We start from the raw sequence: 13043 nt of genomic DNA on the forward strand, positions 1-13043 counted from the left end.
AACCATGTTTTGTTTGTGTTCTAACAGACAACTACATATGGATTGTAAGCCTTTGTAAATATCAGAGGGAGTTGTTTATGTCTGTTAAACAGGTCTTGAAACTATTTAAAATGAGAATTAGATCCCCAAGACTTCAGTTGGCTTGACTTTTATAATAGTCCTAAACTGTACTTCTGTGTCTCAGATCAACTCTTTTGCCAAAGGAAAAGTGACAAATTATGTGTTTGATTTTCCTCTCCCTCATGGAAAATGTAAATTAAGATACATTTTCTATTAATAATAGATGCTGGGTTGTTTTTATTTAGTCACTAAATCATGTCTGACTCTTTTGTGACCCCATGGAGGCATGCAACCCCCTAGGCTCCTCTGTCCATGGGATTTCCCAGGCAACAATGCTGGAGTGGGTTGCCATTTCCTTCTCCAGGGGATCTTCCCGACCCAGAGATCAAATCCGAATGTCCTGCATTGGCAGGCGGATTCTTTGTCACTGAGCCAGCAGGGAAACCCTTAGACATTAGTTAGTAATTTCTTTTCATCTATAAAGGAGTACTGGAATATTGAAATAATATACTCCTGGTAAAAAAAATTGATGTTATTTCTTTTCAACATTGCTAATTCATCATCTAACCTTGTTGAATTTTATGTTTTTGAAACCTATTGTATTTATAGTTATGTTCTTTTTTTGTTTTGTTTTGATCAGTACCCAATCCATGCTCGGATCTAGCATGTGAATTCCTCTGTTTACTGAATCCTTCTGGGGCCACTTGTGCATGCCCAGAAGGAAAATATTTGATTAATGGTACCTGCAATGATGACAGCTTGTTGGGTAGGTAAACTTCATTATTCTGTAAATAATGAATTACTGTGTAGAATAAATGTTCACAACTACTGAAAGTGAGCAGAATTAGCTACTCAGTAATCACTGATATCATTTCCATGATATCACTGGTTCGTGAGTGCCTATATAAGCTATTATTTTCTCTGATAATGACTTCCTATTAGTTGATTGTACATTTATTACAAAGCTGCATTGAGCACCTACCATGCATGAAAGAGTAAATTAAGAGACCTTTTTATATAGCTCTTGTATCAGTTAAGATAATGATATTTCTGAGGGTACCATTCAGCTGTTAGTTTAAACCAAACTACCAAATCCATTTATCCATTTAGTAACTTTATATTTAACAACTTCTGTGTGCCAACACTTATTTAGAAACTAAGACTTAGTTTCCTCTGTAAAGTCTGATTAATAATAAATACTACTACTCTTATTAATAATAAATATAATAAACATTTTGAGAACTTATGAGCAAATATAGCATTAATTTAGAAACCAAGAACTAAGTTAGAAGCAAACTGCAAATGTTTCAGTTTATGCTTTAGAAGGTACCGGTTGGAACAAACATTTAAAACCTGAAACATTATTTCAGATGCTGGAGTGTATTAAATAGCAAAACATAAAAAATCAAAAACAAAAATAGTGTGTTGAAAAGGGTGGGGGAAGAATTGTCTCTGGGATATCCAGACAGACTTTCAATAGTTTATTCATATTCAAGACATTAGCCATAATGGGAAAAAATGCTAAGAAAAAAGAAAATCAACACATTGATTTTATGTCACAGACAAAAGCACAGTGCTCCATAATCACTTGCAGGTCACAGCAAACGTTTTTCCGATGAGACACACACTTAGGATCTCTTCATAGCAGGGCTTCCTACCTGTTGCATTAATATTTCTCTGTTAGAATGAACTCTTTGTGTGAACACAGAATCTTTGTTCTCTGTCAGCATCTCTATGCCCATACCATTGTCTCCTTGTTCTCTGATGAGCGTTATATGCCATCTAAACACTTTTGCATTTCCTAAGGCACTCAGTGTCTAAAACTGTCATAGCTTTTTTATTTAGTATATATTTTAAAGTACTGAATATCCATAGCTGAAGATCTTCCAAAGATGAAATGATGAATGTCACAAACACCAATAAATAGATCTTTATGGGAATGGTGATATAAGCTACAGAAGAGACAAAGTTCAAACTGTTAGGAAAAATTTGATGATTATCCAATTAGAGATAAGATTAGAATTTCCTATGGAATATGACCTTAGAATAAGATCTGCAAAGACAGATTAGATTTAGGTTAGGTAGGAATGAATGAAGAGGACATTGAAACAGAAGAAACTGTCTGAAAACTCATGAAACCATTGAATGTAAAGAAAATAATGAGTCATTTATTCCAGTTAGTATGTCTGATGTGCAAAGTCTGCTGTTGGATGGTAGGTTGGAACATGCTTAATGGAAAGCTAAATGTGAATCTTGATTGGTCTTTTGGAAGAGTATTTTAGTGCCAGTCATTGAAAAGGGGTGTTCTCCCTAGTACTAGGAGGAACCCTTCCTCCTTACCATTTCTCCCGGTCAGAGTTTGCATGATCTCAATTGTGATGACAGAATAATAGAATTATATGCACATGTTCAAACATTATCTGGTGCATTTTTCACTCACTACTCTGACACAGTCATGCAGGTGAACTGTGTATGGTCACGAGTTCTACTTCAGTTCAGTTCAGTTGCTCATTTGTGTCTGACTCTTTGTGACCCCATGAACTGCTGCATGCCAGGCTTCCCTGTCCATCACCAACTCTCGAAGCTTGCTCAAACTCATGTCCATCCAGTTGGAAATGCCATCCAATCAACTCATCCTCTGTCATCCCCTTCTCCTCCTGCCCTCAATCTTTCCCAACATCAGGGTCTTTTCAAACGAGTCAGCTCTTCACAACACGTGGCCAAAGTATTGCAGTTTCAGCTTCAACATCAGTCCTTCCAATGAACACCAAGGACTGATCTCATTTAGGAAGGACTGGTTGGATCTCCTTGCAGTCCAAGGGACTCTCAAGAGTCTTCTCCAACATTAGAGTTCAGAAGCATCAATTCTTTGGCAATTGGCTTTCTTTATAGTCCAATTCTCACATAATTGCAAGACTCCTGGAAAAGCCATAGCTTTGACTAGATGGACATTTGTTGGCAAAATAATGTTTCTGCTTTTTAATACACTGTCTAGGTTGGTCATAGCTTTTCTCCCAAAGAGCAAATGTCTTTTAATTTCATGGCTGCAGTCACGATCTGCAGTGATTTTGGGGCCCCCCAAAATAAAGTCTCTCACTGTTTCCATTGATTCCCCACCTATTTGTGAGTTCTACATAACATCTCGGAAACAGATTCTTCAAAATGTCAACAACTCCTTCCTTGTAGACGATGTACCACATTTTCACTAGTTCCAGACAACCATAAGCAGTGTTCTCAAAGAGCCTCCTGTGCACTGTCTACTTACACTGCTGTTGGGGTGGGAAAGACTCCTGGGAGAGAGATTTGTACTCTGCGTGGAAGCACACAACTTATGCTACTAGTGTGACGTTTACATTGATTTGGGTGTTAGAAGTTTTTTTTTTTTTTTTTTTTAAATTACCAAGTTGCAGACAGCTTTTGTTGTTTCTCTTTTATAAATAAATAAGACTGTCTCTTCTATATAACCTCCCTTTTGCCCCTTTACTTAATCTGAATGTCCTTGTAGTTGTTTAGTCACTAAGTCATGTCTGACTCTTTTGTGACTCCGTGGACTGTAGTCCCCCAGGCTCCTCTGTCCACAGAATTCTCCAAGAAGAATACGAGAGTGAGTTGCCATATCCTTCTTGAGTACATCTTCCCAACCCAGGGATCAAATCTGCATCTCCGACTTGGCAGGCAGAGTGAGCCTGCCTCACTCTGAGAGCCATTGAGCCATGTGGGAAACCAATAATACAAAAAATTAATTCAATAATCCAAAATCAACAAATACGTAGGAAGACACTCAAAATTCTCCAAGCTAGGCTCCAACAATATGTGAACCATGAACTTCCAGATGTTCAAGCTGGTTTTAGAAAAGGTAGAGGAACCAGAGATCAAATTGCCAACATTTGCTGGATCATTGAAAAAGCAAGAGAGTTCCAGAAAAACATCTACTTCTGCTTCATTGATTTTGCCAAAGCCTTTGACTGTGTGGATCACAAAAACTGTGGAAAATTCTGAAAGAGATGGGAATACCAGACCACCTGACCTGCCTCTTGAGAAATCTATATGCAGGTCAGGAAGCAACAGTTAGAACTGGACATGGAACAACAGACTGGTTCCAAATAGGAAAAGGAGTACGTCAAGGCTGTATATTGTCACCCTGTTTATTTAACTTCTATGCAGAGTACATCATGAGAAACCCTGGGCTGGAGGAAGCACAAGCTGGAATCAAAATTGCTGGGAGAAGTATCAATAACCTCAGATATGCAGATGAAAAATTGAAGTATGGAGAGGTTCAATTGACTGTCTAACAATACTTAATAATGGTAGTACTCTAAGGTGGACCTAGGCATTCCACAGTCTTCATCATCATAATGCACTCTAGTGCCTCCAATCCACCCAAAGTATCCATGTCCAGAGTAATTGGAAAATACTAGAAATAACCTGCAGAAAGTGCCCAGCACAATGCCTTGCAAAAAGCAGACATACAGCACTCTAATATAAACCTGTCATGAAGGTCGCAAAAAAAATTAAGTAATTTTTTTTTGGTAAAGAATCTGCCTGTAGTGCAGGAGACTCAGGTTCAATCCCTGGTTCAGAAAGATGCCCTGGAAAGGGCATGGTGATCCACCACAGCATTCTTGTCTAGATAATTCCATGGACACAGGAGCTTGGTGGGCTACAGTCCATGGGTTCACAAACCGGCAGACATGACTGAGTGACTAACACTTTCACTTTTCACTTCCCAAGTTTTAAATGAGGAAGCATTTTATCTAAATACACACTTAACCAAAATCTTAAACTCTTTTAGAAATTTTAGTTTTATGTTTTCAACCCGACCTGAAAGGCATGATTACAGAAAACACCTCAACATTTATTTTGTAATTAAAAAAAAATCTTATATATTAAATAATGCAAGTGTTAAAATTATTCACATTGGCTTTTATATATATAAGCTGTGGTAATGGATGACTTGGAACACTTTGGTTAAGTATATAAATAAATGGAGTTTAGAATTATTGATTAGTATAGATAAAAGCCAATTAATTTTTCCTGACATTTGATATAGCTAACTTTTTCAGCTCTTTATAATTGCTTGCCTTTCTTTAGCTGCTATTGTTAAATGATGAGCACACTGAGTATTTTTAATCTTCATGTAGGAAATTTGAAATTCAAATGTTACCCATTCTTGGAGAAGTATTCAGTTACTCTTCCCTACAGTTGATTATAATTGCTGGAGCTTGGCTTCTGGGGGCAATTTAGATATTGACAAAAGCAGCTTCCATTTTCATTATAGAACTATTACAGTTAGGTTTTGAAAGACTGTAACTCCACTTTCATTTCAACAGGCAGTGTTATATGTTTAAATTTCTGGTGCCTAATGAGGCACATTATAGAAATGCACATATCCTACCATGTAGAGATTCTGAATATATATGTGTTTTGCATAGACCATCCATCAGTGAAACTGCGCTCTCCCATAGTAATCCTAGGTGTGATCATAATACCTTTAATAGTTATCTTCACTATTCACATTCACAACTCCACTTAGGATGTTTCATGCTAAAAGAGTTAGAAATGTTTCGGTAAATTTTATTCTAAGTAAATGTTATTCCCACTCCAGATCTTTCTTGAGAGTTTGATGTCTATATTCAACACTTGCTAGAGATTCCCACTTCATTTAAATAGGTATTTCCAATTTAATACATTCAGAGATAAAACACTTTAGGTCCTATTGCCCCTTAGTTTGAAACTAAAGGATTATCTTAGTTTTTCCTTTCCCTCTGATGTGATTTTTATCTTCTAGTTATTTTTAGAATGTGTCTACTTTTATCTATCCTACATTATTTTAAAGCCATCATCTTATCCAGCCTGGACAATTTAAACAGAATCCTAATAGTCCCCGTGCTTTCAGTTTAACCACATCATTACACTCATTCTTAGACATTCTAGACTTTTCAAAGACTTAACACTACTTTTGAGGAAAAGTCCAACATCCAAGAATCTCCTGTGACACACTGCTTATCTCTTCAAATTCACTTGTCTTTCAATTCCTTCCTTCACACTCTGTAATCCAGTCCAGTCTTAGTAACTTTCACTGAGTCCTTCCAATGCTCACCTTCTGGCTTTCATAGATTCCATTCCATGTGAGCTGGATTCTCAGTGCACCTCATCTGCACTCAGAACATAATGCTCACTAAGATTGTCACTTGGTAATTTACCAAATGAGTGCCTCAATTTCCTGTTGAAATTTAGCAATACATCTTGTAGACCCAGATTGCAGGTCTCCATCCTTGAACTATTCCAGTATGGTTAGAACTCAGACTCTCAACTGTGTGTATGTGTATGGTATTTACTTATGTACCTCAAAATTTACAAAGCTCTATAATTTTACTTTTACTTTCAAGTGTCTTATTTAATATTCACAACAAATCTATGAGTTAAGTTGTACATGTGTCATTAAGGCTACCTTAAAGTAGAAATAACTAAGGCTTGGAGTGTTTAACTTATGTATAGTAAGGATCAGATCAGATCAGATCAGATCAGTCGCTCAGTCGTGTCTGACTCTTTGCGACCCCATGAATCGCAGCACGCCAGGCCTCGCTGTCCATCGCCAACTCCCGGAGTTCACTCAGACTCATGTCCATCGAGTCAGTGATGCCATCCAGCCATCTCATCCTCTGTCATCCCCTTCTCCTCTTGCCCCCAATCCCTCCCAGCATCAGAGTCTTTTCCAATGAGTCAACTCTTTGCATCAGGTGGCCAAAGTACTGGAGTTTCAGCTTTAGCATTATTCCTTCCAAAGAAATCCCAGGGCTGATCTCCTTCAGAATGGACTGGTTGGATCTCCTTGCAGTCCAAGGGACTCTCAAGAGTCTTCTCCAACACCACAGTTCAAAAGCATCAATTCTTCGGCGCTCAGCCTTCTTCACAGTCCAACTCTCACATCCATACATGACCACAGGAAAAACCATAGCCTTGACTAGACGGACCTTTGTTGGCGAAGTAATGTCTCTGCTTTTGAATATGCTATCTAGGTTGGTCAGAACTTTCCTTCCAAGGAGTAAGCGTCTTTTAAATTCATGGCTGCAGTCACCATCTGCAGTGATTCTACAGCCCAGAAAAATAAAGTCTGACACTGTTTCCACTGTTTCCCAATCTATTTCCCATGAAGTGGTAGGACCAGAAACCATGATCTTCGTTTTTTGAATGTTGAGCTTTAAGCCAACTTTTTCACTCTCCACTTTCACTTTCATCAAGAGGCTTTTGAGTTCCTCTTCACTTTCTGCCATAAGGGTGGTGTCATCTGCATATCTAAGGCTATTGATATTTCTCCCGGCAATCTTGATTCCAGCTTGTGCTTCTTCCAGCCCAGCGTTTCTCATGATATACTCTGCATAGAAGTTAAATAAGCAAGGTGACAATATACAGCCTTGACATACTCCTTTTCCAATTTGGAACCAGTCTGTTGTTCCATGTCCAGTTCTAACTGTTGCTTCCTGACCTGCATACAAATTTCTCAAGAGGCAGGTCAGGTGGTCTGGTATTCCCATCTCTTTCAGAATTTTCCAGTTTATTGTGATCCACACAGTCAAAGGCTTTGGCATAGTCAATAAAGCAGAAATAGATGTTTTTCTGGAACTCTCTTGCTTTTTCCATGATCCAGCGGATGTTGGAAATTTGATCTCTGGTTCCTCTGCCTTTTCTAAAACCAGCTTGAACTTCAGGAAGTTCACGGTTCACATATTGCTGAAGCCTGGCTTGGAGAATTTTAAGCATTACTTTACTAGTGTGTGAGATGAGTGCAATTGTGTGGTAGTTTGGGCATTCTTTGGCATTGCCTTTCTTTGGGATTGGAATGAAAACTGACCTTTTCCAGTCCTGTGGCCACTGCTGAGTTTTCCAAATTTGCTGGCATATTGAGTGCAGCATTTTCACAGCATCATCTTTCAGGATTTGGAATAGCTCAACTGGAATTCTATCACCTCCACTAGCTTTGTTCGTAGTGATGCTTTCTAAGGCCCGCTTGACTTCATATTCCAGGATGTCTGGCTCTAGGTCAGTGATCACACCATCGTGATTATCTGGGTCGTGAAGATCTTTTTTGTACAGTTCTTCTGTGTATTCTTGCCATCTCTTCTTAATATCTTCTGCTTCTGGTAGGTCCATGTCATTTCTGTCCTTTATCGAGCCCATCTTTGCATGAAATGTTCCTTTGGTATCTCTGATTTTCTTGAAGAGATCTCTAGTCTTTCCCATTCTGTTGTTTTCCTCTATTTCTTTGCATTGATCACTGAAGAAGGCTTTCTTATCTCTTCTTGCTATACTTTAGAACTCTGCATTCAGATGTTTATATCTTTCCTTTTCTCCTTTGCTTTTCGCTTCTCTTCTTTTCACGGCTATTTGTAAGGCTTCCCCAGACAGCCATTTTGCTTTTTTGCATTTCTCTTCCATGGGGGTGGTCTTGATCCCTGTCTCCTATACAATGTCACGAACCTCATTCCATAGTTCATCAGGCACTCTATCTATCAGATCTAGGCCCTTAAATCTATTTCTCACTTCCACTGTATAATCATAAGAGATTTGATTTAGGTCATACCTGAATGGTCTAGTGGTTTTCCCTACTTTCTTCAATTTAAGTCTGAATTTTGCAATAAGGAATTCATGGTCTGAGCCACAGTCAGCTCCTGGTCTTGTTTTTGCTGACTGTATAGAGCTTCTTCATCTTTGGCTGCAAAGAATATAATCAATCTGATTTCGGTGTTGACCATCTGGTGATGTCCATGTATAGAGTTTTCTCTTGTGTTGTTGAAAGAGGGTGTTTGTTATGACCAATACATTTTCTTGGCAAAAGTCTATTAGTCTTTGCCCTGCTTCATTCCGTATTCCAAGGCTAAATTTGCCTGTTACTCCAGGTGTTTCTTGACTTCCTACTTTTGCATTCCAGTCCCCTATAATGAAAAGGAGCAGAACTAGGACCTAAAACCAAATCTTACTATATCAGTTGTCACTTTGTTTATACCACGTATATATATAGTGCCTCATGAGAGAGTACTTCATATTACAAATGCAAAATTTAGTAATGCCAACCTGAAGCCTCCCTACTTGAAAAAGCATTGGAAGCTGTTTTGCAATGCCAAAAATATCAGAATTTGTTTGACACTGCTGATTGTCTCTATTTATGACAGTAGTTATGATACTTGAATTGTTGTCATTTAATGTCACTAAGGCTCTTTAAGATGTTCTTGTGATTATTGCAGTCATATATTCAAGCTGCTGCTATGTCTAGGTCAGTGTATCTTGGGTAAAGAATATAAGCTGTTTTGACTTCATACAAAATAAGAATGACTTTAGAAAAAGATATTTTCTGGATAGACTGCTTCTTAAATTATTGTTAATTGTCTTTGTTCCATTGGGCATTGTGCCCTGGTCTACATAGAGCAGTATTTCTAATGGAGAAAGAGCCATGTCTATACATACAGAAAAAATCCAGAAAATGATTCCAAACCAATCTTTATCATAAATCAGATTCATCATATTTTTAAAACTAAGTCTGTGACCTCAAGGAATGATCATCATTTCCTTTTCAAAGCCAAAATGTATTATGTAGGCAAATTATGCCTAATCAGTTTATATATGGAAATAGATGTTTCTGACACTTATCACCGCCTTCTATCAAATCTAAGTAACTTTTTGTTTTGTGTGTTTGTAAATATAAGTATGTACATCAAAGAGTATTTTTTCATTTAAATGTTTCCCTATACTATAAATTATATATATATATGTATTTGTTTATTTCTATATGAGCACTATACTATATATATTATATGTATGGCTATATATACTATAATATTTAGCTTACATATTTCAGTTTGGCTTAATATCAGACATTCCTTGAAAAATAAGCCATATTTCCCCATATTGTGAAAAAACACTTATTGGTTGGAAAATATTTTATTTTTAGAAAGTTTCAGTTAGTTTTATTGTTTAATATTTTAACAAATATAAAAAATGGTAAATAGCGCTTTAAGCCTGAGAAAGAATAAAAGTTAATTGAACACTTGTGTTCACCTTCAACAATAGTTGAAATCTGATTCTCTATTTTCAGATAGTATTTTGTTTCTTCTACTTTTATATTAGGTGTATTTAGTTTTGGAATTTTATGAAAAAAAAAAGTCAAGTCTTAGTATTTAATTTTTATTTGAATTTTTCTTACTCTACCATCTACTGAATGGCATGCTAATTTGTACATTTCTTCTTATAACCAGATGATTCATGCAAATTGACTTGTGAAAATGGAGGAAGATGCATTTTAAATGAGAAGGGTGATTTGAGGTGTCACTGTTGGCCTAGTTATTCAGGAGAAAGATGTGAAATCAACCACTGTAGCAACTACTGTCAAAATGGAGGAACTTGTATGCCATCAGTTCTGGGTAAATAATTGAATGGTATTGTATGTGCAAATAATGTGCAATTTTCCTTACATGTGAAAAATATATAGAAAATACTTAATGTTGAATTATAATGAATATCATTCCCAGTGTCTTAATAACAAATATAAAAATTAAGTCTAATAATTAATTCAAAATAATCAGTGGCAATTGTTCTAAATTGAGTATATCAAAGTTCAAGTCACAAAAATTAATAATAATAATGAACACTATCTTGTGTTAAATGCTTATCATTGACAGGGCTCAGGGCTTATAGATATTCTGACTCTGGCTTAAAATGATGAGGCAAAATCAGTTTTACAAGCCTTATCTTTTTGACTACAAAATATATATATTTATAATCCAAGTTTGCCTAATGTTAAAACTCATGTCATTAAAAATTAGATTTATTTGAAATATATACATACTATATCAGTATATCTTATAGTATCAAAAATTCCATCTAAAATCAAAACTACTCTGTTGATATTACAATCTAGCATATTCAAAACATGTTGCTTTGGAAATATCAGGTTACTACATATTTGGATATAAAAGAGATTCTTATTAATTTATGCTATAGCTGTGCTTGGAAAAAGTGTTTTCTACAGCTCATAAGTGAACGTTAACATATATTTCTCTACTGACTTGTATTACATTTAAAATATGTTCCTACTGGGAAAAGAATCAACCCTAATGCATAATAAAAATATACTTTTCAAATCCCAATATTAGTGCAAAGGAGATTGTGCAACAATTAGAATGCAATCTATGCACATTCAGTTCTTCTACAATAAGTGCAGATTTAGATAGTCAGATGGAAAATCAATTCATATGTTCTTCACACCCACTACATGGTTAATTTTCATCATACTTGAATTTTCGCTGCTTCTATTGCTTGCTATTCTTTGTGGTATTTAGAATAACGATAACTGAAAGAGCCACATGAAGAAGTATTTTCAATGGCATTCAGGAGCAGCAAGCCATTTTCTGACTTACATTCTCAGAGTAAAAACATTTCTATTTCTTTAATAGTTTTATGCTTATAAATATTTTTGATATGATTAATTGATAATTAAGATAATTTTAACTACTTATTAGAATTCTAAACAAGAATTCATCAGGTTGATTAAATTAAAAAAGGCATTAGGAGTCTTACTACATATATTCATTCTGCCTGAGGGGGAGCCAGTCCACAAAGTATATTCTATTGCCATTGGAAAAGCTGTGTACTGAGACCTTCAATGAATATGCAAATGAAAATCTATTGAATATGAGGTAAGAGGGTGTGACCTGTAATTATATTTTACAACACACATACTGCTTGGCTTTAGGGAAGATGCTTTTTTATGCAAATGAGGTGTTTAGAGTTATTTAGCTCTTAATTTTCTCATTAAGATAATCTTTGGGTTGCGACCAGATGAGTTTCTTATATTTATCTTTGGAAATATTTAAGCCAACAAAAGGGTCTGACACTCCAAACTATGGCTACCTATTCAACCTGAGATGGATCCAAAGAGAAAAGTCTCTTTGAAACGTTGAACTTGCTATCCTGACTTGAGCTATATAAGGGCTTCCCTGAATCTACCTGCAGTGGAGGAGATGGAGAAAGGAAGGGCAACCCACTCCAGTATTCTTGCCTGGAGAATTCCATGGACAGAGGAGCCTGGTGGGCTACAGTCCACAAGGTCACAAAGAGTCGGATACAACTGAGTGGCTAATACTGTACTGTTCTGTGAGCTATATATAAATACAGCACAACTTATAATGTTTCATTCAAATCATTTGTCCAGACCTTGCTGCATTCTTAAATCCACAATATATCAAGTTTATCTATTCATTTATCTGGAACCCATACATTATTAAGTTTAATATTCAGTGTATTAGATCTTGACTTATCTAGAAAGTACATTCAGAAAAAATATATGTTTCTAATTAATAATGCAAATGAGTTCTCATATGAATTCAACTTGATATATAGCCATGTAGTTATTGTCTTATAGCAACAAATAATAATAATATGATAGTTAATTAAGTCTTTTACAATGCATTTATCACTTTTAAAAATGTGGTTTTGTAAAACATTGTTTGGTATTATGGACTGTAGAACCTCATTATCTCCACACAAGTGTTAATTTGTAAAACAAATCCCAGTGGGCAGTTCATGGATTTATTCATTGTTGGTTTACTTACAGTTAAGCCTTTGGCAAATTCCTATGTGGACACTATATATCTAGGGTTTGGGGCAGCCTTAATTAAAATTTATAAGTTTATGACAGTTGTATATAACTATAATAATTGAACAAAGGAAATGTCACCAGTTAATTAAAGGCACACATCTGAGAGGCATAATTAAAATTCTGCGTGTAGAAATGAGTTTTTCCTCATTCCTTAAGGTTTTTGTAATGAAGAAAACTAAAACTAAAAATATATGAGTTGTATCCATATAGGAAGGTACTACAAAATGAAATAGATTGACATTGACTATATGAACAAAGGTCCATGTAGTTCATTTCTGTGACCTGCTCATAGGAAGATACATTTAAGATAAAGTTTGCCTTGGCAGAGCAA

General features: G+C 35.9%; 1 protein-coding gene across 1 annotated transcript in view; it reads left to right on the forward strand.

The window, feature by feature from the left end:
- Positions 1-13043, forward strand: part of LRP1B (LDL receptor related protein 1B) — a 2167013-nt gene that overhangs the window by 2050874 nt on the left and 103096 nt on the right. The window contains exons 82-83 of the mRNA XM_070768349.1: positions 701-826; positions 10311-10475. Of these exons, the coding sequence (XP_070624450.1) occupies positions 701-826; positions 10311-10475 (291 nt within the window). The remainder of the gene's footprint in view (positions 1-700; positions 827-10310; positions 10476-13043) is intronic.

This window comes from Bos indicus, chromosome 2, assembly GCF_029378745.1.
Source record: "Bos indicus isolate NIAB-ARS_2022 breed Sahiwal x Tharparkar chromosome 2, NIAB-ARS_B.indTharparkar_mat_pri_1.0, whole genome shotgun sequence".
NCBI classification, from domain to species: domain Eukaryota; kingdom Metazoa; phylum Chordata; class Mammalia; order Artiodactyla; family Bovidae; genus Bos; species Bos indicus.